The sequence below is a fragment of the Varroa destructor genome, unplaced genomic scaffold, assembly GCF_002443255.2.
Source record: "Varroa destructor unplaced genomic scaffold, Vdes_3.0 BEIS01001370.1, whole genome shotgun sequence".
Taxonomy (NCBI): domain Eukaryota; kingdom Metazoa; phylum Arthropoda; class Arachnida; order Mesostigmata; family Varroidae; genus Varroa; species Varroa destructor.
In genome coordinates, this window is record NW_019212823.1 from 1 (window position 1) to 23,846 (window position 23,846).

Consider the following 23,846-nt stretch of genomic DNA (forward strand, 5'->3'; position numbering starts at 1 on the left):
AGGTATATTTTAGAGAAGCATACCTATTCACATTCTTTTGGTTATTGATACCACCGCGACAATAAGTCTATTAGTTTTTCGAAATAGATTGAAACAGCGCAGATTTCAGTACGGGCGCACCTTTTGCGCTGGTTTTCCCCATGCTGGGGAAGATATGGAAGCGAGTGGAATTGGCCGGGGTTGGGGAATGGGCAAGCAAACGGTGGTGGCGACTGCTGCTATAGTACTGCTGCTGGCGCCGCTGGAGAAAATAATTTGGGCGTTTTTTTTGTGTCCACTGCCCGGTGGTAAGCGCCAATAAGTTGAACTCCTTAACCGGCTGTTTGCCTTCATTCTGCCGTGTCAACATTATCGCATCGCCACGACAACACAACAGACCATCATCATCGTAGAGATTATGTCTGCTGTTGTTGTTGCTGGTCGTACCGCTTGTTCGTGGCGGTGCTGGTGCCGCTATGGGAAAGGTAGGAAAGGGTCAGCGCCATGACGGTGCGGCTGACGAAACGGCCCTCGCATCTGCGCGCTGACGACACGGCGCACGCCGTGACTAGCTAAGTAGCTAAACGTAGCTTAGCGCTAAACGATGAGCGTTAGCTAGTCGGCCAGCTGGGTAGTCAGGGCAGATGAGCAGATGTATTGACCAACGTCGGACCGTAGCCTTAAGCCAGCACAGGACAGAATAGGCAAAGGTAGAAGGTAACATAGACAGGAGGAGACGTAAGGGGACTGGAGGCGAACGGAAAGCCGACAACGACGAAAACGACAGTGACCAGCTGAGCGCCAGCCCCCGCCGCTCCCGCCACCGACGAATGAGAATGAGCCATCGCTACTGCTGTTGTTGCTGCTGCTGCTGCCGCCGCCGCCGCCGCCGCCGCCGCCAGAACGGCGTGATTCCAAAATGGCGCTTCTCCTGTTATAATAATAATAATAATAGTAAGTGAATCGACTAGCTGACTAGCTAGCTAATAGGCTGCAAACCAACCTAATGGAGGTAGTAGCAGTCACACGGAAATGTAGTCGCAGCGCACTAATATACTTTTTGTATTATAGAACTCGTAGCAGCAGCAGCAGCGTCCGTCGCAGTCGTCGTTGCTGTGGAAGTGGAAGTGGTCGTAACAGCCACTCTTGCCACCAGCCATTGGCAGCGGTTGCCACCACCACCGCTGGCTCAAGCCTTAGCTAATGGTAACAGGCCAACACTGAGCGGGCAAAGGCAGGGAGACTACAGTTCCAGAAACAGTACTTCGCAGTAACAGCAGCTTTACTGCCCGCGCTAGTACAAGTGGTGCCAGTCATTGTCGCCGCGGGAACAGCGACACCCGCAGCAGTGGCAGCAGCAGTAGCAGCAGCAGCGTCACGGCAGCAGCGACATCAGTCAACGTACAGAAAAGAAAGAAAAAAAAGGAACGACGCACGCGAGTGAACAAAGAAAAACACTCCCACGTTATCATACAACTGAAAGCGAATCAACTGACGAAATCAATAGGACAAAAGTTGTAGTGTGGAAGAGACGAACTTAGAGATTGCCGGTGCCATCGAGGCCTCCGCGACGGCTGTGGGGTCGACGCGCCAAGCACCATTACATGAAAATGTGCAGTGCAATAGAACAATCTAATGGTCACAACAAGTTTGCGCAAGACACGCCAAACTCGTGAAGATAGCGAACGTACTAAGACGATAAACTGTAACGAACGATGGCTATTTCGTGAAGAAGTAAAAATGAACCATGCGCAGACGGAAGAACGAAAATAGCTGGAAACGACCAGTCGACGGTGCGGGAAGCAATGTTTTGATACGGCTATTTGTTGATTAGAACTTTTATGTTCGCGTCTGGATAATAATCGTTCGATTGTGATGTAGTTCAACAGTAGAGGCCGTAGGGGTAATAAATTGTATGATATTAGCGTTGATTCAATGGCTGTCGCTACTGCATCGTCGCTCGTTGTCCGTCTACAGCCAGTGTCTACTTTGTGTACAATTAACTGTCTGCAACTTGCGTGCATTGCACGTATCGAATGTTAAGTTCGAATGATGATCGATGATTGGCACAAGTGGGTGAGACCAACTGCAACAACATTAGTGACAAACAACGACGAGCGTTCGTGAATGCTTTCCGCTCTTGCTTGGCGACGCAAACAACCAACCTGCCGTCTGCATGTTTATCTACTTCTCTGTTCGATGCTTCTGGAGTGCCAAGTCGTGGTGGCGATTAGCAGCCACTGTTACCTGACGTTGCTGCCGAGTCGCTGAGACCGTGTCCAAGGCGCAGCGAGACGCGGACAAGTGTTGAGTAACCAAACGGCGGCGATTAATAGAACCGCTGAGTGCTTACAGCCTAATGAAAATGCTACGCTCAGTTTAAAGTCGATAAAATTCTGGTTGTCTTCGTCTCGTTACTGTTCATGCCGCCGTCGTAATTGTTGTTGTGCTTGTGCTTGTTGTTGTCATTGTTTTTGTTGCTGTTTTTAGAGATAGCGAAGCGCATGTGAATGAAGTTTAATAGAACGTCGTATATTGTGGGCCGCACTCGCAAACAGGCAGGTTAAGCTAAATAATGTGGATGTCCTACTTGGCGCTTTTGTCATCGTTGTTATTGTCATTTAGTGAAATATTCGTGTAATCTGCGCATTGTCGCGTTTGCCTTCCTTTTTGTTTCGGATAACTCTTTACGAGAGATACACCTGGCGTAGAAGACAGCAATATAATCAGCGAATAACACATTTAGAAGTAGAATTTAGAAGCCAGTGTCACTAGTGAGTTTTCCTGATTGTTCGATTCTGGAAAAATACAAAACGATATCTCGACGTAACAACGTCAACAAGAACAAATGCTTTTTTCTTCGCTCGTCGTCATCATCATAATCACCACCAGTAGCAGGATCAGCATCATCACTCGAAACTTCGCGGGTTTCACCGAAGGGTGAGTCGATCGTCTCCGACGATCAAGCTGAAGTCAGTTATGGCCACGGTAAGGATTCTACTATGGGCTCGTGTTCCTCATCACTCATCTTGTTCAGCAGGCTGTACCGGTGTTTTTTTACGTTGCTGTCGTTATTGCGCGAATCTCACTAGATCCTCCAACTAGCCTATCTATTCTTGCTTCGTAACTGCTACTACCATAGCTACTGCTATCACTGGTATATACCGGGTATTTGAACACGCACTCGTCCCCTTTCCTTGCTTCTGTCGCCTGTATGTGCGTGTATGTGTGTCCTCGCTTGATATCCATATATCCAGCTGCGCATTCGCGATCGCTACGTCGTGAGACAGACGCCGAACGAGAAATGCTCTGGCCTGCACGAACACTGGCCAGTCATCCAGCCAGCCAGACCAAGGGGACCAGCAACCCTAGGATAAGGAACGAGCGCCGCAGCAATGGCGAGCAACAGCAAAGGGAAAAGAAAGGATGGAGAGAGAGTCCTGTGGGGCTGTAGGTTGTTTGGTCGCTTGGTCGTTCGTTCAGCCCGTCCGTGGGCTGACAGCAGCGACAAAAGCAGAGATACCTAAACGTTCTGGGGGTTCCTATGGATGGGGCTTTGAGCTTCTAGGGAGTTCCAATGGAGCGCGAACTTCAAAGGCGGTGGCTCGATAGAGCGACTTGGGAGAGGGTAGGGCGATAGAGTTTAGGTTCGAGTTGGAGTGGTTCGCAAGCAAGCGCGGGCAGGCGTTTGAGCAGGTGAACGGGAGCCTGTCTAAGGGCCCACGGCCTTAGGCCAATAGTGGGAAAGAGTAGCAGGCCAGCGAGGGTGGGGCGCGAGGACCGCAAGTGACTGTGGAAAACAGCCACCATCAGCCAGAGGCTGCAGGTTCTGGATAATACTGATGCCATTGCTAGCGCCGCAACAGCAGCCTTTGACACTGATGACGGTGATGGTGACAGCAACAAAAACAACAACAACGATAATAACAACAACCGCGTCACCGTCATCTCCGCGGTTGCCGCCGCCGCCGCCGCCGCCGCCGCTGTCGTCTTCGTGAACGTCCAACGAGTGAGCAGGCGGCTGTGAGAGCGAGGAGTGACCCAACTGGTTTCGGTTTCTTATTCCCCTCCCTGGCGCCCTGCGCGAGAGAGACAGCATCGCAATCACCACCTCCACCCTGTTCGCTGGCTGCAGATAGCCGTAGCAGAAGTGCGTAGGATAACAGTTGCAGCAGTAGCAGCAGCAACAGCACGGCGGGTTCTTGTTGCACGTACAGACATGACGACAACCACTAATGTTGCTATACAATACTATAGTGTAACAGTGTAGTGTGCAATTCCTCCACTGGCCCCCGTAACCCCCGACCCCTATTCAGCTCTGTACCTCCTCGAGCGCGCAGGCAAAACCTCCTAACTGAAATACTATTTCCACTACAGCTGTTGTACTACCACAAGTTCGCTTACTAGCCGAAAGCAGTATCAGTCAGAACGAGTTGTCTTTGAAACGAATGACTGCCACATTCATTGCTAATTTGCGCGTGCCGTTGACCGCAGCTGCATTTCATATGCCTGAGAACCATTCTTGGTAGATTTCACAACGTTCGTGTTTGCTGCTAAGATCGCTCTCGCTTCAGCCGCCGAGGAGATAACTGTTCGCCTTCTGTTAGAATCGATTGTTATATTACTGTGCTTTACCCGTTGCTGCTGGTGCTGCCGCTGTTATTGCCGCTGCTCCGAAGAATTATCCGACCGACACAACAAAACAACGTCGTGCGTGGTGCTGGGGTGTAGTGTGTGGTTTGCTGTTTATGTTATTGTGAGAGTGGTGAGGAGCTGCTCAGAGGTCCAAGAGAAAGCCACAGCCGAGCTCGGTCTGGCACAGGCGATCGGCGTAGAGTGGAGTAGTGTCGTTTGTGCTTCGTGTGTGTTCATCCATTCATCATTTGATTAGTCTTATTATATTCGATCGTGTGTGTCCACCCATCCCCAGTTCCGTAGCCGAGGTGTTGGCGTGTTTAAATCAACGAAAGCCTTTCCTTGCTATCTTCCCTTGTAGAATCTACGCTGCTGTAACCGGTACGCAGTCTAAAGCAACTTGCTTCTATCTAAGCGGGACAGGACAGATATTGTTGGTGTTGCGCGCGCGACAACACGTACGCATCACAGTGTAGCAGTAGCGGCTTGAAGCTGAGTCAATGCTCTAAGATAGAAGGATAGATTCCGATCATCAGCCAGGAGCTTCAGGAGAAGACGAAGAAGCTAGAAGCAGAAGAAGTAGCAGCGGCGGCACAGAAACAGAAAACACCGTGGATAACGACGGTCCAGAGTGGTCCACTGGGATCACTTCTGGCTCCGAAGTGAGGATGTGGAGTGAAGATAAGGAGCAGGCTCCTGTCAACGGGTCCACTCAACTGGACTCGCAGGTATGCGAAAGGATATCGCCATCCCCAACAAACAGTCATCATCAACTGTCATCCAAACAGCGAACCGAGGCAAGAGGCTACCCAGGCTAATCGTCTCAATCGCTTTGTTTCTGTTGCTAATCTATGCGAAATAAATAATCCTGTTATTGTATGTAGCACATGATAGCACCCATGATATGCTATAATCATATGATACTGTTCTCTACATATTCACTATATTGGGATTTGCCGTCTAGCAGACGGCGTGTGAATTTCTTGAGAAGACTCTGAGAGAGTGGGACTTCCGAAGGTGGCCGAACGAAAATGTAAGCAGTTTGGTCTTGGCTGAAATAACCATAATTGTTGCCATCAGGAGAGCCGAGTGAGCGGCTGCCCTGCTGGCGTTCAGCTCGAATAGTTATTAGTTTGCCCAAACTATGTGTCACTAATCTTATTGCAGTGTTTGCATATATATATATATATATATATATCGTCCTCTGCTCAAACGCACATGCGCGCGCGCACACACACATATAATGTAAGTATGGATATTTGCATAGGAAAATATGCAAGTGATTATATTTCTGTATGTGGATATTTCCGTTTCGAGCACCTGTGTCGAACGTAACTAGAGATAGAAGCATTATAGCAGTCCTATGTTCTAACAGAAAGAGACATTGACTAGGTCTGGTGACGGGCGGTGACTTGGCCTACGACGGCAAAATAAATGGACCAGATCACGAATCACCAAGGATACACACAGAATCAAAACTCATCAATATTTTCATACACTCTGGTTTCTCGATCTTTGTCTCGTTGAGTGTATATAATAATATCTGTCCATACTTACGTCGCTGCGAGCGTGCGTCAGTGCGCTGCCCACCGCCTGTCCTTCCAGTAACGTTATTAGCACGAGCAGCGCGACAATCATCAGGGTCACGTTGATGATGATCATGGTGGTGTTGAAGAGAAGCAGGAGGGGCCATGCTTACTGCGATATGACCGTTGCGCTGATAGTTGGCAGATTCGTTGTTGTTTCTGTTGTTACTCGTAGCGAGGAGCCGACACGAGAGTCGGATCGCTGCCTTGACAGTGTATGCACATTGCGGCATGGCTGAACAGCGGCAGCAGAAACGACGATAACAACAACCGGCTAGAAAGTATCCGATTATCAGCAGCAGCAGCAGCAATGAAATCATCAGCATCATCATAATAATCATCGTCGTCGTCTTCGTAGCCGTCGTGATTTGGGCCTCCGTCGCGGCTGCTGTCTTTGCTCCGCAGGCAGCGACGTCAAGTCAGCGACACGAGTAGTTGAGCCTACAATGATGACAGGGTTACCATAAGCCACGAGTGACGGCGGAGCCATCGGAACGACAAGCCTGAGCCAATTCGATTGTGGCAGTCTTCGTTGTCATCGTCGTCATGGTGGTGCTAGCAAGGTGGCTTTCGATTGTTAGATTTCCAACAGTCGCCGTTGCGACGGCCTCCGCGCCAGAGTTGTCATAGCCGCCGCTGTTGGGAGCAATAACACAAAGACCACGACGCCGGGCCATAGGCGATACGAGCGCCGTCGCCGCGCGGAGAATGGGCTTTGTTTCTGTTTGTTCTTTTGTTTTTACAAATGTTGCTGTTGTTGTCGTTAATGCCGGATGCAACAAGGCACCGCACGGCGACGGGAAGAATGGCAACCGACTACGAAACATTAGCAGCAATAACAGCAGCAGTGGCGACGGCTGCGGTGGGATCAGTACCGCCGTAATCATCTCTTGCTGTTTGTTGCCGTTTGCAATGGCTGCAGCGACCTCTGATGAACGGTAATGGCGGCCTCGCTGACGGCGTACGTAATAGTTGTTGTATGTATGTATGTATGTATGTATGTGCATATTCGAGTTATAATCGTCGTTGTAACTGCTAGCTGTTATTTCGGCTACTAGCCGTATTTCTGCTAGAGCGAACTGTGATCTGCGGAACATGCTGTATCATAGAAACGATGGCGAATTCATTTAATCGGTCGGTGTCAGTTCAGCCAGCCGTTCCATTAACATCGTTTATCATTAACAACGGCAAAGACAGCTGCTGCTGCTGCTGCTGCACGAACAACAGAAACATCAGCAAAGCTTGATGTTAACTAGGAAGTCAGTGCGCGTCTTCAATATCGTGGCATAGATTCACAGGCGCACGTATGCATACGTGGTCGGAGCACTGCACACACAGACGCAGACAGACACACGGTGTATACAGGTATCGTGCATCCAACGTAAGTCGCCAGTAAAGAAGTCGGCAATGTACAGCGACTGCTAGACAGAGGGACAGACCGCAGGCGCCCGCCTGGGCCATCGAACAGCGTACGATTATGATGATGCTTGACGCCGCTGATAATGACAACCAGGAATAATCCCAACAACAACAACAGGCGCAAGCTGCCAGCAGAAAACGAGGCGGGCCGAATCAGAAAAGCCGGTAGGCAGCAACAGCGATACGGCGCGGCGTGGTGCCAACATCTTCTGCTTCAGCCGCTGATGTCGCCGCTACCCTAGCTGATTGCCAGATCGAAACTATAGTAATAATAATAACAGCGGCAGTATATTGTCAGTCTAAGGCAATGGTTAACGACAGTGCGTAAAACTCGAAACATTTATCTATTTATTTAGGACGTTGCAAGTTGCCAATGCGGCATTATCCACGAAACGCGCGTTCGTTAGCCATTCGGTTTAATCCTCTCGGCTCGCAGTCATCGCTCTTCCTCAATATAGCGAAAGAGGCAGAAGGAGTGACGGATACGAAGACGCTAAAAAAGAGCTAAAAAGTGACGGCAGCTGCGGCAACTGAGCGTTCGATTACGAAAGGACCCTCGGGATATTGTCCTTCTCTATGTGTCGAATAGCACCACTCAGTAGGAATAATAGTAATCATCATCACTGATGTCGTCGCAATCATCTACAATATAAGCAGGTAAGCGAATCTGTACAGGCCATAAGAAGAGGTTGCACTCCGACGTCATCGTGATAGTCTTCTTTGTCGACGCAGACAACACGTCATATAAATGCGTGTCTTGTTATCTGCTTGGGCTAAAGTGGATAATTGAGACGGGTTACTGTCCAAGACATGTGTGTCTTGTGCACTCTTCATCTATCTACTGCTCAAACTATCGACCAAAATAAGCCATGAATGTGCCAATTAAAAGCTTTCTGTCGCGTGGTCATTGGAAAAGTTCGGATTAAACCGATGGACGAAAAGTAGCAATTTATGCTACACCACTGCATTGCTTATCACTATTGGCCTGCGGCGAAGCGCAGCGTCTGTCATTATGCTTCACGTTTTGGGCACCCGGTGGAGGTCATTTAAAAGGTTGATGGTATGTTAATGGTCACATTTATCCAAATAATCTTTCTACGACAAGTCTTCGAGTCATCCCCTATCTTGACAGGCATTCCAATGTGTTTCCGGCTGCACTAACCAGTTAGAAGAACAGGGCAGAGCGGAAAAGCAAGGTTAAACGCTTCGGATAGCGACAACTGCTGATGATGATGAGCTCTAGGGAAACAGGAGGGCACAGGAGACGCAGGGGGCAGGAGCGGCTGTGTGTAAGAACGAGCAGCCGATCATCCGATCAACTGACGAAGTACTGAGCCCTTAGCAACGTTGTTATTGTAACGTTGGATGTCGTTGTTGTCGTTGTCGTTGCCGTTGGGTGTAGTGCTGAGGCTGACCTCGTTAGCGAAATGAAGCTACGAGGTGGGTGCTACACGTCTATCCTAAGTACGGGGTCGTTGTTACAGCGCAAAGCGTTAACAATAAGCCAGCTAGCAAGACTCCGGAGCGCTAGGACAGTAGTGTAATTCTGTGAGAGCGTATACCATTATTCTACGGGCATATGGGTTTAAGTGTGTGCCAGTAATTAAAAGAAGTGGGCATAAATAGCTATGAACGTGGTAGTAGTAAGTGACGAACGCACAATAAGTACGTTCGTTTGTAGTGTTTTCGTGTCCACCTATATGACTCTGCATGACCAAAAAGTGGACTGAGCTCATTCGTTTTGAGCTGATTTGGGACTCGCTGCGCGTCAGTCTAGACGAGCAGCTGCAGCTTGTCACAACTACCGCCGCCATCTTTATCGCAACCACTAGTTATCATTCGTGGGTCGCCGCTGTTTCACAATGCGCGCGCGGGCTCCTTCATTACGTCAGACCGGCATTACGTTGTTGTCGTTCCTGCTGTTGTGGCTGCTGCCGCAATAGCCGTCAGCGTTGTAGCTGCAGCCACACGGCGTATCACTGTCGCTGTGCGTCATACTCGGCGAGGCCGGTGCTGGCTGGCCAGCCACTTCCTCTAGCAGCGCACTGCTATAAAAGCTACGTCGCTACGACATTCAGCGTAGCAGCGAAGGCTGGTAAAAGCGACAATCCAATAGCAGCTGCAGGAACAACGTCAACAGCAGTATAGTCCTCGAAATAGCAGAACGGCTCTGGGGGAACAGTGGCTAGTAAAACAAGGGGCGGTTTTGCAGAGGTCACTAGTGCTGCTGCTGGAAGACAGAGTATGGGCCGATTGCTAATGGCCTACTCCGCAACAGTTTGCGAAACATACTACCTCTCGAATCGAGTAACGACTGGGATTTTGTGTGCTTTAGATTGGTGTGTATATGTAGAAGTATATCTATTTCGATGCGTTTCACACCGTTAGCTGGTGTGTCGATCTGACCAATTTTCAATAGCATTTTTTCTATGCTCGGCAACGGTAACATTTGACAGCTTGTTTCCTGACCGAAAAGAAGGCTTTTTGCTTTGTTGTGCTCGATGATTGTCCACGCGCTGACTGACGGAAGCGGCAGCCGCTCTACTGCGGATGCCTTCGCTGGAAACGATCAAACGCGCGCGAAGCGTACGCTAAAAATAGTTCATGTGGCGTCGACCGAGAATCACTTGCTGGTTAACGTGCGTGTCTACTAATGTACGTGCAGTGCAATACAGTAACAATGCGTCCACGTCACGGCCGATGCTCTGCTGCCATATATATACGTGTGTATATACATATATGAAACGGGAGGTGGAACTGACATCGAAAGCGAGAGAGAGAGAGAGAGAGAGAGCAATGAGAAGAAAATGGTTCGGAAAGGCGCCAAATACCTAAGGACGCCACTTGGCAGGGCATCGGAGAAGAGCCTGGATCGGTAGGATTGGAAAGGCGGAAGTCTGGAGAACGTTCAAGCTTGTAAACAACAGCGTTGCGCGTTTAATTATTCGGCCGGCCGACATCGGTGTCGGCGTTGCAATCGGCAATATGATGCTGAACCAAAGATAACAGCAATAACAAAAGAAGCGCGTTTCCGGTGTTTCTAACAACGGCGATAGCAGGAGACGTACGTACGCGCCGTCGAACACAAGATTGGACGAGGCTGAGCGTTCCGGGTAACGTGCTGTCGTATAATCGTAGTATTCGCCCATCAATGGACTCTGTTCTCAAATAACAGTCGTAGCGCCGTCAATTAACGCTGGTGGCCATAGTTGGCAGTTGAGCTTGATCTTGGAGGGAGCATAGCGGTAGGCAAAAAGAAGAATGGAACATCGAAAATGTTCGGTTTATATAAATGCAGCCGTCGCTGTTTTAGCTGGTTAGAATCATACGCTGGATTATTTTGGACCAGTTAGAATGGCATCTTATAGAGACAGTGGTTGAACCACTCAGGAAATAGCTTTCGTTTTAATTCTGGCGGCGATAATCTGCATCGGAGCTGATACGACAAGCTGGAGTTTTTTGTTGTGATCTAGTGGGGCAGCAACACAGGCATGCAGAATAATCGACGGAGCTAGAAATTGACACAGGGCGATGAAAGCAATCTGCTAACGGCTGCCGACTTGGTAGCCCCACTGTTGATATATCGTCGGCAGTTGCACCGTGGGCAACATGAAGCTTCCGAAATTCGACTCGACAAATTGCTCGTCGACACGCGTGCACTTCGGGGTGGCCGAAACACTCTGTATATATTAAGTCAGTGTCTATGTAGTAGTACTTTGCCATTAAGAGCGAAGCGAGTTTTGTTTGCCACTTCCTTTCTGTCTGTCTGTCTACAAATTGCTTCGGCTCTGGTTTGATCCGTGTAAAATTTTTAAGGGATTACTAGTTTCAATTTATCTAATTCATTTTCCACATCAAAAACCTTATGTCACGCTTAAATCGTATAGAAGTTGTATCGTTGGACTTAAAGTAGCGGCATTTGCTGCTTATGCCTAATGAAAACATTTAAGCTCCCTTAGCTAACAAAGGCTCATCTGTATGCCTACTTAATAAAACAAAGTAGCGATTATATTTCTTTTATCTACTATCTGGCCCAAATTCGTGCTCGCATGCATCTGCAGTTTTCAAATCTTGTTGCATGCTGTTATCGTATCACAATACTACTGTTTCTGTAAATACAGCTCATTATTAGTATTATTCTAATTGCGAGAATTTTATCGGCTATTGTAGAGACAAATGGGGTAGCTTTGTTGGCTTCAGTGCACGTCGCGTCACAGCTGTGATTTGTTCGCTATGGGGCATTTCACCTGTCCGCGTTACGCTGCTGCCAGTCGGCCGGCCGCACACTCCCGCTCTATTCCTCCCCCTCCATTTGCGTTCCACCAACCACTATCATGTTCATGCTTTCATCTTCTATAACGTAATCGATAGACTAACAGCAGCAACTGTACGCGTGCATGCGTACACGAACCGAACGAACGGCGAAGAGCTGTGTGACGCCTATCCTTAACCGCTGGCTTATATAACTTTGCGCCTGTTTGGGTGAGATGGCGACCGTCTGATTGGCCGCTGGCTTAGCCGCCAACCACTATGCCCTCGTCTCTGAACACTGAGCGCAATGGACCGGCTAGAACTGTGCAGGCCACAGGGGCAACACTGGATTGTTGCTGCAGTTGGAGACGGCTGCATCTGTGGCGCGGCCACGGTCACGCTGCTCGTAGTGCGAACAACGATTATGGGTTGTGGATGCGATACCATCGGCGCTGTTTTTACCGCCCTTAGAAATAGAGGCTAAACGGAGTGCGACGAGTACCAACCATCTTGAAAGCGCAGTAGACTGCGGCAGTCATTGTCGTAGTTTTAGAACGATAGAATAACGGTTTAGACCGGGGCACTAGAATTGTAGTAATGTAGAAGTATCAAGCGCTAGACTAGATGGTCTATTGTTGGTATTAGAGGTAGAATAGACTACAGTGGATAGGGTAGAACGGGCTTGTGGCAGATATTTATATCGAGCTGAACGAAGCAAAATTGGCGGGAAAAAGCAAGACCTTGTAGAGAAATCGATAGGAATCGAAGGAACCGGATGTAGTACAATACTAGTTGAAGCAACTCAATAGCATTTCGTACATGGTAATACCAGCGCGAAAACTAATGATGGTTAATACGGTGTATTTCGGTACATGTAGTTGCTATATCGTCTTATAGTCGCTTACTTTACGGGATGGCAGGAAGCGTTGACAAACTAATTTGAGGTAGATCTCAGCCTAATCGTGGACCGGTTAATTTAACTGTCTGAGCCAACATAATTGGAAATATCAGACTTACACTGACGAACCTGTATAACTTTTATGCAGTATGTCAATTTTATTAAATTATTATATTATACTAAAATTTTAAATAACGGCACACATCTTCATCATATATATATATATATATATTTTTTTAATGTATTTTTCATTTATTTAATGACTAGATATTTTGATACGGGACATTTATATCTTGCCGGAATATACGTTATATATATATATATATACATTGTAATAATCTGTACCGCTAGCGATGTTCTTTTTAATTCCTTCATTACACATTGGTGTTACTTTGTTCTTTTTCTACCGTCCGCTTCTCTCTTAATGATCGGTCTCTACAGTTAGCTGCGGCATTATTCACTGAGTCAATTGATGATTTGAAGCGGTACGAGCAATAATCTACAATAGCTCTATTCATTTCTCTACTGTTTCCGCTCTACATTTCTATATGTTTATTTCTACGCGAGTTTGTAGGGCTCTGCCTGAATCCGACAGGCCACTCGGCATTAACGAACATTATCATTAAACATTATTGCTGTCCGGGTGTATAGGATGAGCTGGCCTATCATTTGTCGTCGCATGAGACCGTCCGACTGGTCACGGCCTGTACTTCACCTTCTCTTTGCCAGTTTCTATCACACATTTCCTGCTCAGATACTCACCTTCATTGGCTGATCTAGCTTATTTGTGAGCTGTTTTACGTTCACAATGGTGTCCAGTGACTGAGTTTGGTCCATAGTCCCCAGCGCAGGCCGATGTTGTACTGTTTCGCTGTTGCTATAATAGCCTGATCCCATCTCTTGTTCCCTTCCGTCCTCGACTGTCGTGAATGAGTCATTCTTTTCGTAGAATCACACACTGTCACTCGTGATAGCCGCTGATTGTTTCGTTGAGCGAAGAGCGCTCGACGCCGCTGCTCGCCTGCGTTTGGTGAGCCGCGACCGCCTCTATCGCCGCCAGCAACTGCCTATCCTGTCGACGGTCTCTGTGCGTCCGGCAATTGGCGAGGTGGCACGAACCGGTACCGTTCCGTTGTAGACAGCCAGTCTACCACCGAACGCAGACATCTTATTCTTCACTCGCATTGCCGCCGATCTTGCTATAGCTACTTTCAATGAATGCAGACCGCAGACACACCTGGACAAAGGGGCAAAGATAGGAATGACAGAAAGGCAGGCAAATGGCATACATATATTCCAGCATCAGTATCTATCTCTCTTTTTACGTATGCGTGTCATCCACTTTCTGTACGTACACACCTATTACATTTCTACTACGGAACGCATGCGTGAACACACACCGGTGCCCAACATATCGACTTTTGCGCATTGAAGCGACAGCGTATAGGCGCGACCCGCAAGAATGGCGTTTATGTACTGTATGTTGTCTGTCTTTGTCATTCCGTTGTGACCTTCCTGTATAACAGCAGTAGCAAAAGCAGTTCGTGTGACGACAGCGACACATCCGTAGCTACTACAACTGCCACGATATAACTGCTGGTGCATTGGCGCTTGGCGTAATCTCCCGAAGTCAACCTAACCACTATCAATTCTAGATGATTTTAGTTGATATATATGGTATTGCGCATATGATTGTGTCCTGCTTGCGATAAGGGCCTGAGACCCGTGAAGGACTCGTGTTCACATAGTCGCAACGGCGATTGGGATGGCCGTAGCGATAAAACCACAAACGCATAATTACGACGATTGATCACCACGCGATCTATACCCGGAAAGCAAAGGAAAATGGCCTCGGAATTTCATTAAGCGACTAAGACGATGGTTTCTCTCTTCTGAATGAGAAAAGGAAATTAAGCTAGCTTTAGCCTACGACTGAGAATAACGAGATGTGTCGCCACAGCTGAAAGAATCTATAGCGTCGCCATTTAAATGGCATACGCGTTATGGAAAATATAAATCGTTGAATTGGCGGTAGGCTACTGTCAACTACTTGACATTAGCTGTAGGTCACCTACCGAGAATATTGTTCCTTCGTGGAAGCAGGTGCTGCGAGCAACAAATTGTCGGGTTGCAAGGAATGACAAACTCACATGAGAAGTTCAATGATGGGTCCCATCTACTCGTACAATGCCCACGCTATATGTACAGAACGTTGCCAGGTTCGCGCATGTCTGACAGCTGCGTTCAGAGAAGCGCAGACCGATCAGTAAGTAGCCTAGTGGCTATACCGGTGCGCGATCGTTGCGAAAGCCTCGACCAGTAATGCGCGATGTTCGAAAAAGTTCATATGGTGGATTTTGGTGCCTAAGTGATTATCCTTTCGATTTTTAGTTGCGCTTAAATTTCCAAAGTAATTTTGACGTATCCAATTATCTAACAATAAAACTTTACTAAAGCTAGCTAACGATAACATAGGCTGAAGTTTTTCACGTATATTTTAGTGTTATTTCCTCAGTCCTCTCGATGGCCTCATTATTATGTGATAATATGGTTGGGAAAATTCGCGACGTCGATATTTTGTCGACCCAGCCAGCAAAAATGACAACGATAAACAATTCAGAAAAATTCATTCAATTTTCTCGTTGTGGCCAAAGAAGAGCTAAGCCCTTTTACATGGGAAACTTTCACATAAGCGGCAACAAATAAGGAACAAGTGAAGAAGAACCGCTGGCCTATTTATATAGCGGATAGATATATACCTTTACGTGCGTATCTGAATAGGTGTAAAGAGATGTCATAGAAAAGAATAACAATAACTTCGACAGAAATGGCAGGGTCAATAGAAAATAAGTAGCAGATGACAGCTCGTGATGATTATGACATATGTGCTGTCATATGACTAACTGCTTATATTGTTGGCAGAACACGGGCTTTGTAGAGCGACGAATAAGAAACACGACGAAGCGACACGCATGGACCTATGAATGTGGCCCACGACTGTGCGGTGACTAAGTCAGCAATGACGCGATAGGACTTTGTTTTTCCCCTCGCTGCGTGTATACGAACGATGGCCACTGAAGGCTGCTTTAAAGGTACCTCATCGCATTGGAATATATTCCATTGTAATGAAGTATCTTTGTAGAATGCCTAAAATAAGGTACATGTATGGCTGAGTATGTAAATGCGTTTCAATATGAATTGAGAAGGTTGTTAAACGAATCCTAAAAAAAAACATCATAATCAGATTACTACAGAAGAGCTTTGCAACTGCAACAGAATTTCGTGGTACACAAGGATATTTTTAAAGTATGCTTTTCTCCTGTTTGTTGGCTTTACGTGCATGCTAAACACGTTTTAGATATGTATTAAAGCTGCTTCTAGAACCTAAAGCGAGCGAGCCTTGTTTTGATCACTCCTATTCCATACTATAATATTGCGTCTTCTATAGCTCGCCTCAATTTGCTCAGACAGACAGAACAACTACTTGTGATTGAGACATGTGTGAGTCTTATTCAGATTACTATAGCTGTTGTTACAGGGTAGTTAAACAGAAAACTAATTTTTCGAAAGCCACAAAAATAACAAATTTTTACTAGGAAGACTCATACGTTAAGTACGACATACACGATTCTAGTAAATGCATTGTGCGAGAAAAATTGTGCGGGTAAGTGTAGAAAGTACACAGGTAGCTGCTAGCCCATTTGATGTGAGTTTCCCAAATGATTATCAGGGTCGAGATACAATTCAGAAAATAGGGTTCAATCTAATCGGCCAACTATTACTAAACCTTTCATGCATTGACATTAAGCGATGAGGAGTCGCCTATCGCGTAGCAGAGGAAGAATGAAGAAGCCTGATAAGGCGCCGATAGCGAAGAAATCAACGGGTACATTACACTCTTAATGATTATAGCCTGCTGTGACTCATGTTTTTCTCACTTGTAATCGAAATATATTGGCTATGTGCGTTCTTCTTAGAAACGCTACTATGTATTTTGGCTTACACACATTTTCTACTTAACGTTCTCTAAACCACTGACTTCGAGCTAAGGTATGGTTTTTTTTCTCTTGCGGAAAGTTTTCTTCATCGGAGTTATGTGGTAACTATACGGCACAATAAGAGATTACGTGAAACGTAAATTTTCAACTTGTTTATGTATTACTTTATGCATACGTTTGTTGTGTGGATGGGTTTTTTCGAACCGTAAATAGGAGGATACTTCAATACAAGAAATGTTTGTGCGCAATTAATAGCGCGTTTGGAACCAGAGCGGCAGCTCTTCATGATTTTTATCAGACTAGATGTAACATATTAAGTGTTAGACAGATTTGACGATTCAGCATTGTATTTATCATTGGCCCGTTTACGCTTATCACAACAAGTATGTGTTCGTCAAAAATAAATGTTCCTTAGAGTATACATTTATATACAGATCTACATCTATAAATCCATATACCGAAGGCTTGTAATCGACTTTCGAATTACGAAATCTTAGCTTTTTTATTTAACTGACTAACTGGTTCTTCGGCATCGTGCTTTATTATAGTACGGACGGTCTCCGTCCCCTTTCTTCGATAAGCTGGACTACGACACGAACTCGTCTTCGGGGGGCGGCGCGGGCTCAGTGACATCTGCCATTAATACGCTGTTTGGTTTCACCTCACCCCATGTCAAGAAGCTGCTCGGATGGAAGCAGGGGGACGAGGAGGAGAAATGGTAAGTTTATCTATCCGTAATTTCTCTGCGTACTGCATATAAACCATATCACCCGCTTTTTCGAATGCTTTAGTTTTGAGATCGATTATCAACTTCGTATGCATAATAATCGATCGATATCTCGCATACAGGAAGCCTTTGTAAATCAGACCATATCACCGTTGCCAGTTCCCGGCACTCTGCTAATGACTACGCCCTTACATTGAAAATGCGTAGGTAGGGGAGCGTAGAGCTATATGGGTCAAGGTTTCTTCAACGCTATTGTTGAAAACAACCGGTGTCATGAGAGGGGAAAAATGTACCGGTCTATTCGTGAAAGACTTTTCTACTATCTATTATACTATTATTTCTATGAAGTTTAAATGAGCTTACTACGACTCATTAATTTCCAAGAAGATATCAAGTGAGAGCATCTACATCGCTGGCCCATAGAGCTTAACAACGTGCAATTTTATGAATAAAAATGCGTTTCCTCCTAGAAAGAGATCTGACTATATGTAGAGTAGTAGATATTTTAAAATAATTTACTGCTCAATTAAATAGGTCAAGGATTATAATTCGTTTATAAACGCTTCCACTCCAAAGCTCACTTGGCCGCACCGAAGCCTATATCATTATCACGGTTATGCATGATTCTATCACAAATAATTATCCATGGTACGTTCTGATCATGATCGTGATTACCCGTAATGTGATGCAAATGTTGACGACGTGCTCAGTACGAGTGACGCGTTTAGTCAATAAAGTCGTCAAAGTTTCTTTCAAGAGAAATTACATGTGACATGTCAGTGGCAACATCGACTTGTCTAGGAGTGTAAAAGGTATGATCACTTAGTTACCTTAACATATATACGCATCTACTCATTCCTATTAAGCTGAGTTGTTCTCAGGAACTACTTAATTTCTAAGTAAAATTAGCATCGATGGCATCCAGTGTCATAGATGCCCAAAATGTAACGGCCTATACAGTTCCTCAACTTGGCTCACAGCTTCAAAAATGGTCGATAAAATTAAAAAACATGCTTAGCTGTCCCGTATAATTCAAGCTTTTGAGTTTTCGCAACATTTCTGACCCGTGTATCTAAAAAACTATAATTTTCATAGCAATATAATTGCTTGCTAAAAAATAGGGAGCGGCTTATATAGCTCCGCCTTCACCTGTACCCAGTAATAGGATATTTAGAGAATTTCTTAATTACCAGTAGTAAATACAACCAAAGACATACTTCTGGGAGAGTTTGCAGTCTTTGAGGGTAACAGCTTCGGACCGTGAAAACCAGCATAGATTTGTTAGAGTTTTCTTTAAGAGAAAACTTACGTCTGCTGAATGATTCCTAGAAATTCATAGAAGTCATATTATAAACTCCTAGTTCTCATTTTTTCTGAATACTGTAGTTAGCGGAGACGTAAGTACTTGGATGCAAAATAAAAATTGTGCTTTTTTTTTATCGCTGTATTATCCGTTCCATTGACTAGGGCTGAAAAAGCTGTTGACTCACTGGTGAAAAAGTTGAAAAAGCGTAAAGGCGCAATCGAGGACCTGGAAAAAGCGCTAGCATGTCCGGGTCAGCCGTCGAAATGCGTCACGATCCCACGTTCACTCGATGGTCGCCTCCAGGTCTCACATCGGAAAGGCCTTCCACATGTTATCTACTGCCGAGTGTGGCGTTGGCCCGATTTGCAGTCGCACCACGAGCTCAAACCATTGGATATATGCCAGTACCCATTCAGCGCAAAACAGAAGGACGTCTGCATAAATCCCCATCACTACCGGTTAGTAAATACATGTTAGCAAGAGTTGTCAATAGTGGTTGTTGAGGAAACCTAAAACGTTTGGCTTGACAGTAACAATGTTTTTACGTACCGTACACCATCTTCTAACGTATCCAAATGCGGTACCATCAGCTTATACCCTTCTTTATACGGTCCACTAAACGACTATTGTTATTATATTACCATAACTTTAATATCGTCATTTGGTACTATGTCATTCAATATGATTCAAAGTAACTGTAATCGAACAGGAAGTGCGTTTACGTTAAGTTGCCTAGATAGAGCATGTCCGATAAGGTTAATAGCCACTGTTAATAGACAAGCCGTTTCAGTCAAGACCGATGAAAGCAGAAGGCCGTGTTCGATATTGCGCACGTTAAACTTATACCTGTAGTCAAGTCGAGTTGCTAAAGTACTTTAGTTCTGTCTAGTGAAATTAAATTTGAATTGCAATCACGAAACGTTCCTTTCAGACGTGTGGAATCTCCAGTCCTTCCGCCAGTCCTGGTTCCACGACATTCGGAATATCCACCAGGCCACACAGGTCTACTGGGTCCTCCGCCTGCACCGTTCCGACCCATGCCGGAACCGGCAATGCCTCACAACGTTGCATTTACTCCCCATGTAAGCTATAGTAAATACAGTGATAAAATTAAACTGAATTCGAGTAACAATAGAAAAAAAGGTCGTTAAAAGCCTTATATTCAACCAAGCGTAAATATTATTCATTCCTATTAGTGCTGGTAGTTGTTTCTAAAGGGGTGTCTAAATGCTGTGCACAGGAAATCGTTGGGTCAGGTCTGCTATCGCGTATAGTGCATATCGTTTTTATTAGCATGATCCTTTATCACGACCTTTTATCCATTGAAATTCAACTACACCATACAAGTTTCATTAATTGCAGTTTTTGCGTTCATATTGGTATCACCTCAACCATACTTATCCTTTTGTTAACGATTTATTGAACAAAGCGTTCCACCCAAAATTTTTGTCGGTGTATTTTTTCTAGGGGTTCGTTCAGCAGTCGCTTCATAACCAGACGGTTCCATCGCCTGGCACCGGCGCCCGATCTCCCTCGTCTCTGCCTCCATCCTCGCCGCACTCGATGGGAATCGCCGAGACACCTCCTCCAGCGTATTCACCGCGAGCGCCTTCATCCGATACGGGCCATGACGCGTTGCATAACAATACCAATAACAATAACAACAACCCCAATAATCCAAACAATAACAATAATACAAATGGCAGTCATGGCCAGGACCATAATAGCAACAATGGCCAACATCAGCAGATGGATATCGTATCAGCGGGACAGCCAGCAATAGCACCCGAATCGGAAATGCACGCCGTCGACTACCAGGAACCGCAGTACTGGTGTACAATCGCGTACTATGAATTGAACTCGCGTGTTGGTGAGGCGTTCCACGCGCAGAGTCATAACATCGTAATAGATGGGTTCACCGATCCATCGAATAACTCGCATCGCTTTTGTCTCGGACTTCTATCGAATGTCAACCGAAACTCAACGATTGAGAACACCCGACGCCACATCGGTCGAGGGGTTAACCTCTACTACGTTAGCGGTGAGGTTTATGCCGAATGCCTATCGGACTCGGCCATTTTCGTACAGTCGCGAAACTGCAATCAAGCGCATGACTTCAATCCGACCACCGTGGTGAAAATCCCGCCCAATTGTTCGTTAAAGATTTTCAACAACAAAGACTTTGCAGCGCTGCTCTCAACGGCCGTAAACCACGGATTCGAAGCGGTATACGAGCTGACCAAGATGTGCACTATTCGAATGTCATTTGTCAAGGTGAGCTTTTACAGATGCCGGGTATCGTTAAACCAAGCAAGGATGTCAACTATTATTTAAGTAGCTGTAGCTTTTAAAATTATCAACTTACTATTGGCATGACAATAAGTCATGCCAACATTGATTTGACTGGTACGACTTGTTCGCACACAACACTTAAACTACAATGCGTAATAATTAGTTATTTCGCTTACTTAGAAATACTTAATACGTATGTGATATAAAATTATTGCGTACACACCTGTGATGGATATGTCTCTGATTAATATATTAGGTAAACAAATTTGGTAGTAGCATAAATAAACATTCCGGAAAACACCAAATGTCTGTATATCATTCCCTCCTGGTAAAAAAAATTAATATTTATTTGCTGGTATATTCGTAGGGCTGGGGTGCTGAATATCACCGACAAGACGTAACGTCGACACCATGCTGGATCGAGATTCATCTCTCAGGTCCTCTACAGTGGCTTGACCGCGTTCTTACGCAAATGGGCTCACCACGTGGTGCCATCACCTCTGTATCATAAATGGGTTCCGCTAGCGAACAATAGAACCTCAACAGGCCTCTAGGTTTTGGCAGCCACATAGCCCACCTTTACCTATGTACGACAGACATTACGATGGAGTATCGAATAACTTCTTCGATATAAGCAAACCATAACGATTCAGCCGTATTCGACGGACCTCGAAGCCGGAATAAGGTTGCATTGTCTCGCAGCTTTTAAAAATTCCCAATCCTGATGAATTCAATACTGAGCATCCAAACATGCCACATCTCTATTGTTGCGGAAGGCGTTTGCATTGATCATGTCGAGTGCAGCGTCCCTGTAATCTATTCGCCAGTTAGCTCGGCAGTGATGTTCTCTGTATAAACGATGATTACGACGACGTAAATGATGACTCGAGCGTACGGGTTGAGGCTGCTGCGGGTATGTCGTTTTAGAGCGTTTCTTGCTGCGAAATCCGGTTGACGTTGCAGATGGCAGAACTGTCCATAAAAAATTTACCTATCAGCCGAATTGTTTGCAGTGTACGTCTACACGAGAGGGACTAAATAGATTTCCGGTCTAATAAGATGATCACGAAAAGCAGGTTTACGTTCTACGAGCAATTTATTATAGTGACGACTACTACTACTACAAGGATTAAGAGCTGCCATAGTGCAAAGTGTCCAACCCCCACCAAACTACTGCGTCACATATCTCGGCTTGACAGCTCGCAACGTTCCCCACCCGTATGTCGGAGTGAATTGATGTCCGCAGTACATACCTAGATACCCACGTAAAAAAATGACTCGATAAACTAACTGGGTGAACAAGACGTACTTGAATGACGCCATGGGCGCCGAAAATAGAAGGCTCCGGTCAGCTGTGGTGCTTCTCCCAAGCTTCAACGGCCGTGGACCAAGTTGCCGGATGAAGGCAAATTGTGCTAGGAGCGACTGGTGTATATCTTTATAAATCGTGTGCTAAAGAGACTTCAGATAACGAAAAAACTAACAATAATGCCTTACTAATGGAGCGCGCCCATGGCAGAACGGGAAAAAAAATCGACAGAGAAGGAGAGAAAGAGTAATAATCATATTTAGTGATAACAACAACAACAACAACAACAACAACAATAATGACGTGGTGAATAGTAACATCAGCAACAATTACAAATAACAATAGCTATGACTATAACGATAACAATACTTCTAGTTATAATAATAGTATCGTATTGATGACGATGTATCTAAAATGATGTGCGAAGACCACACGATCAATATCATCATTCAACGTTCGACACCTCTGCTCTGTTACGTTAACGCTGTACCAACAAGCGAACAACTTTTCTTCAAGTCTGATTGAGAGTTTTTTTATAGAATTAAATTTTTCAATCGAAAGGTTGAATTTAGTAGTAAAAGAATTCTGTTCTCTGGTGGTAGTAACACTTGAGTTTGCGCTAGCTGAAATGACGGCGACGGAAAGTTCGTCAGCTTCTAAATAAAGGTTTGTATTTCTGAAAGGGTGAACAAATAACTCAATTATAACTATTGAATAAGTGAGAGATCATAACGGAATGCTCTTCCATTGCGAAATCAAAGTCGATTTCAGCCGAGAAAGGCCATAAGCAGCCGTCAACAGAGCCACAGCAAGCATTATGTTTACGATAATGATGATGATGATGATAATGATGCCAGTGACCGTATATAAATATATACAACTATGTATTATGACATTAAGTTAAATAAATGGCGTATAGAACAAAGAAGAAACAGAATGACTGAAGTGTGGTCCCCTGGAGTATACATGAGCGTATATATATGTCCAATGAGATACATCTGGTCCAAGATCAATAATAAATAATTATGAAACCGGGAAAGAATAGATATAGGTCGAAAATAAGACCAACACCGGCAACAGGAAACACGATTTCATCATTGATTATAATGTATGTAAACTATGACACCGAACAACGTAAGGGACGTGATAATAGTGATCACAATAATAATAACAACAAAAAAGGTCAGCATTATATTCGAGCATAACAGTAGTTATAGCGAGTTACGGCTTGTTTTGTTGTTGTGAATAGGACGGCTCTACGAAAGCGAAGAAGGTCGATCGTTCTAGAGACGAAAAAAGCTTGACAACGACATGACGAACTTATACACAAATACAGCAAATACATGTTCGGCTATACACAACAATAAAAACTTTCCCATAAACAACACAAAACACACGAACAATCTCATATGAACAATATTTCTAGACAGACATCAGGACCATATA

At 45.3% G+C, this 23,846-nt stretch overlaps 1 protein-coding gene and 1 long non-coding RNA gene across 13 annotated transcripts; one reads left to right on the plus strand and one right to left on the minus strand.

The window, feature by feature from the left end:
• Positions 1-598: 598 nt before the first annotated feature.
• Positions 599-23,337, plus strand: Mad (mothers against decapentaplegic homolog 1). Of its 12 annotated transcripts, none has more exons than XM_086976532.1 (7): positions 599-4,841; positions 4,976-5,411; positions 17,315-17,484; positions 18,961-19,257; positions 19,731-19,881; positions 20,267-21,073; positions 21,459-23,337. In XM_086976532.1, exons 2-7 carry the CDS (start codon positions 5,283-5,285, stop codon positions 21,600-21,602), a joined length of 1,698 nt encoding a protein of 565 aa, XP_086832658.1. In that variant the 5' UTR covers positions 599-4,841; positions 4,976-5,282; the 3' UTR covers positions 21,603-23,337. The 12 variants fall into 12 exon arrangements, with proteins under 12 accessions (XP_086832658.1, XP_022672701.1, XP_022672702.1 ...); XM_022816966.2 differs by having other exon boundaries at positions 599-2,967; XM_022816967.2 differs by having other exon boundaries at positions 599-2,919.
• LOC147754042 (uncharacterized) lies at positions 12,975-14,230 on the minus strand. The gene is made up of 2 exons (XR_015318298.1): positions 14,128-14,230; positions 12,975-14,005 (listed from the first exon to the last, which is right to left on the minus strand). It is a non-coding gene; the product is annotated as an uncharacterized LOC147754042 (long non-coding RNA).
• Positions 23,338-23,846: the final 509 nt, after the last annotated feature.

Coding starts and splice junctions, on each gene's coding strand:
- Mad (XM_086976530.1), top strand. CDS start 5,283: ATGTGGAGTGAAGATAAGGAGCAGGCTCCTGTCAACGGGTCCACTCAA. Junction 5,412..17,314: donor CATCCAAACAGCGAACCGAG/GCAAGAGGCTAC, acceptor GCTTTATTATAG/TACGGACGGTCTCCGTCCCC. Junction 21,074..21,458: donor TTCGAATGTCATTTGTCAAG/GTGAGCTTTTAC, acceptor GTATATTCGTAG/GGCTGGGGTGCTGAATATCA.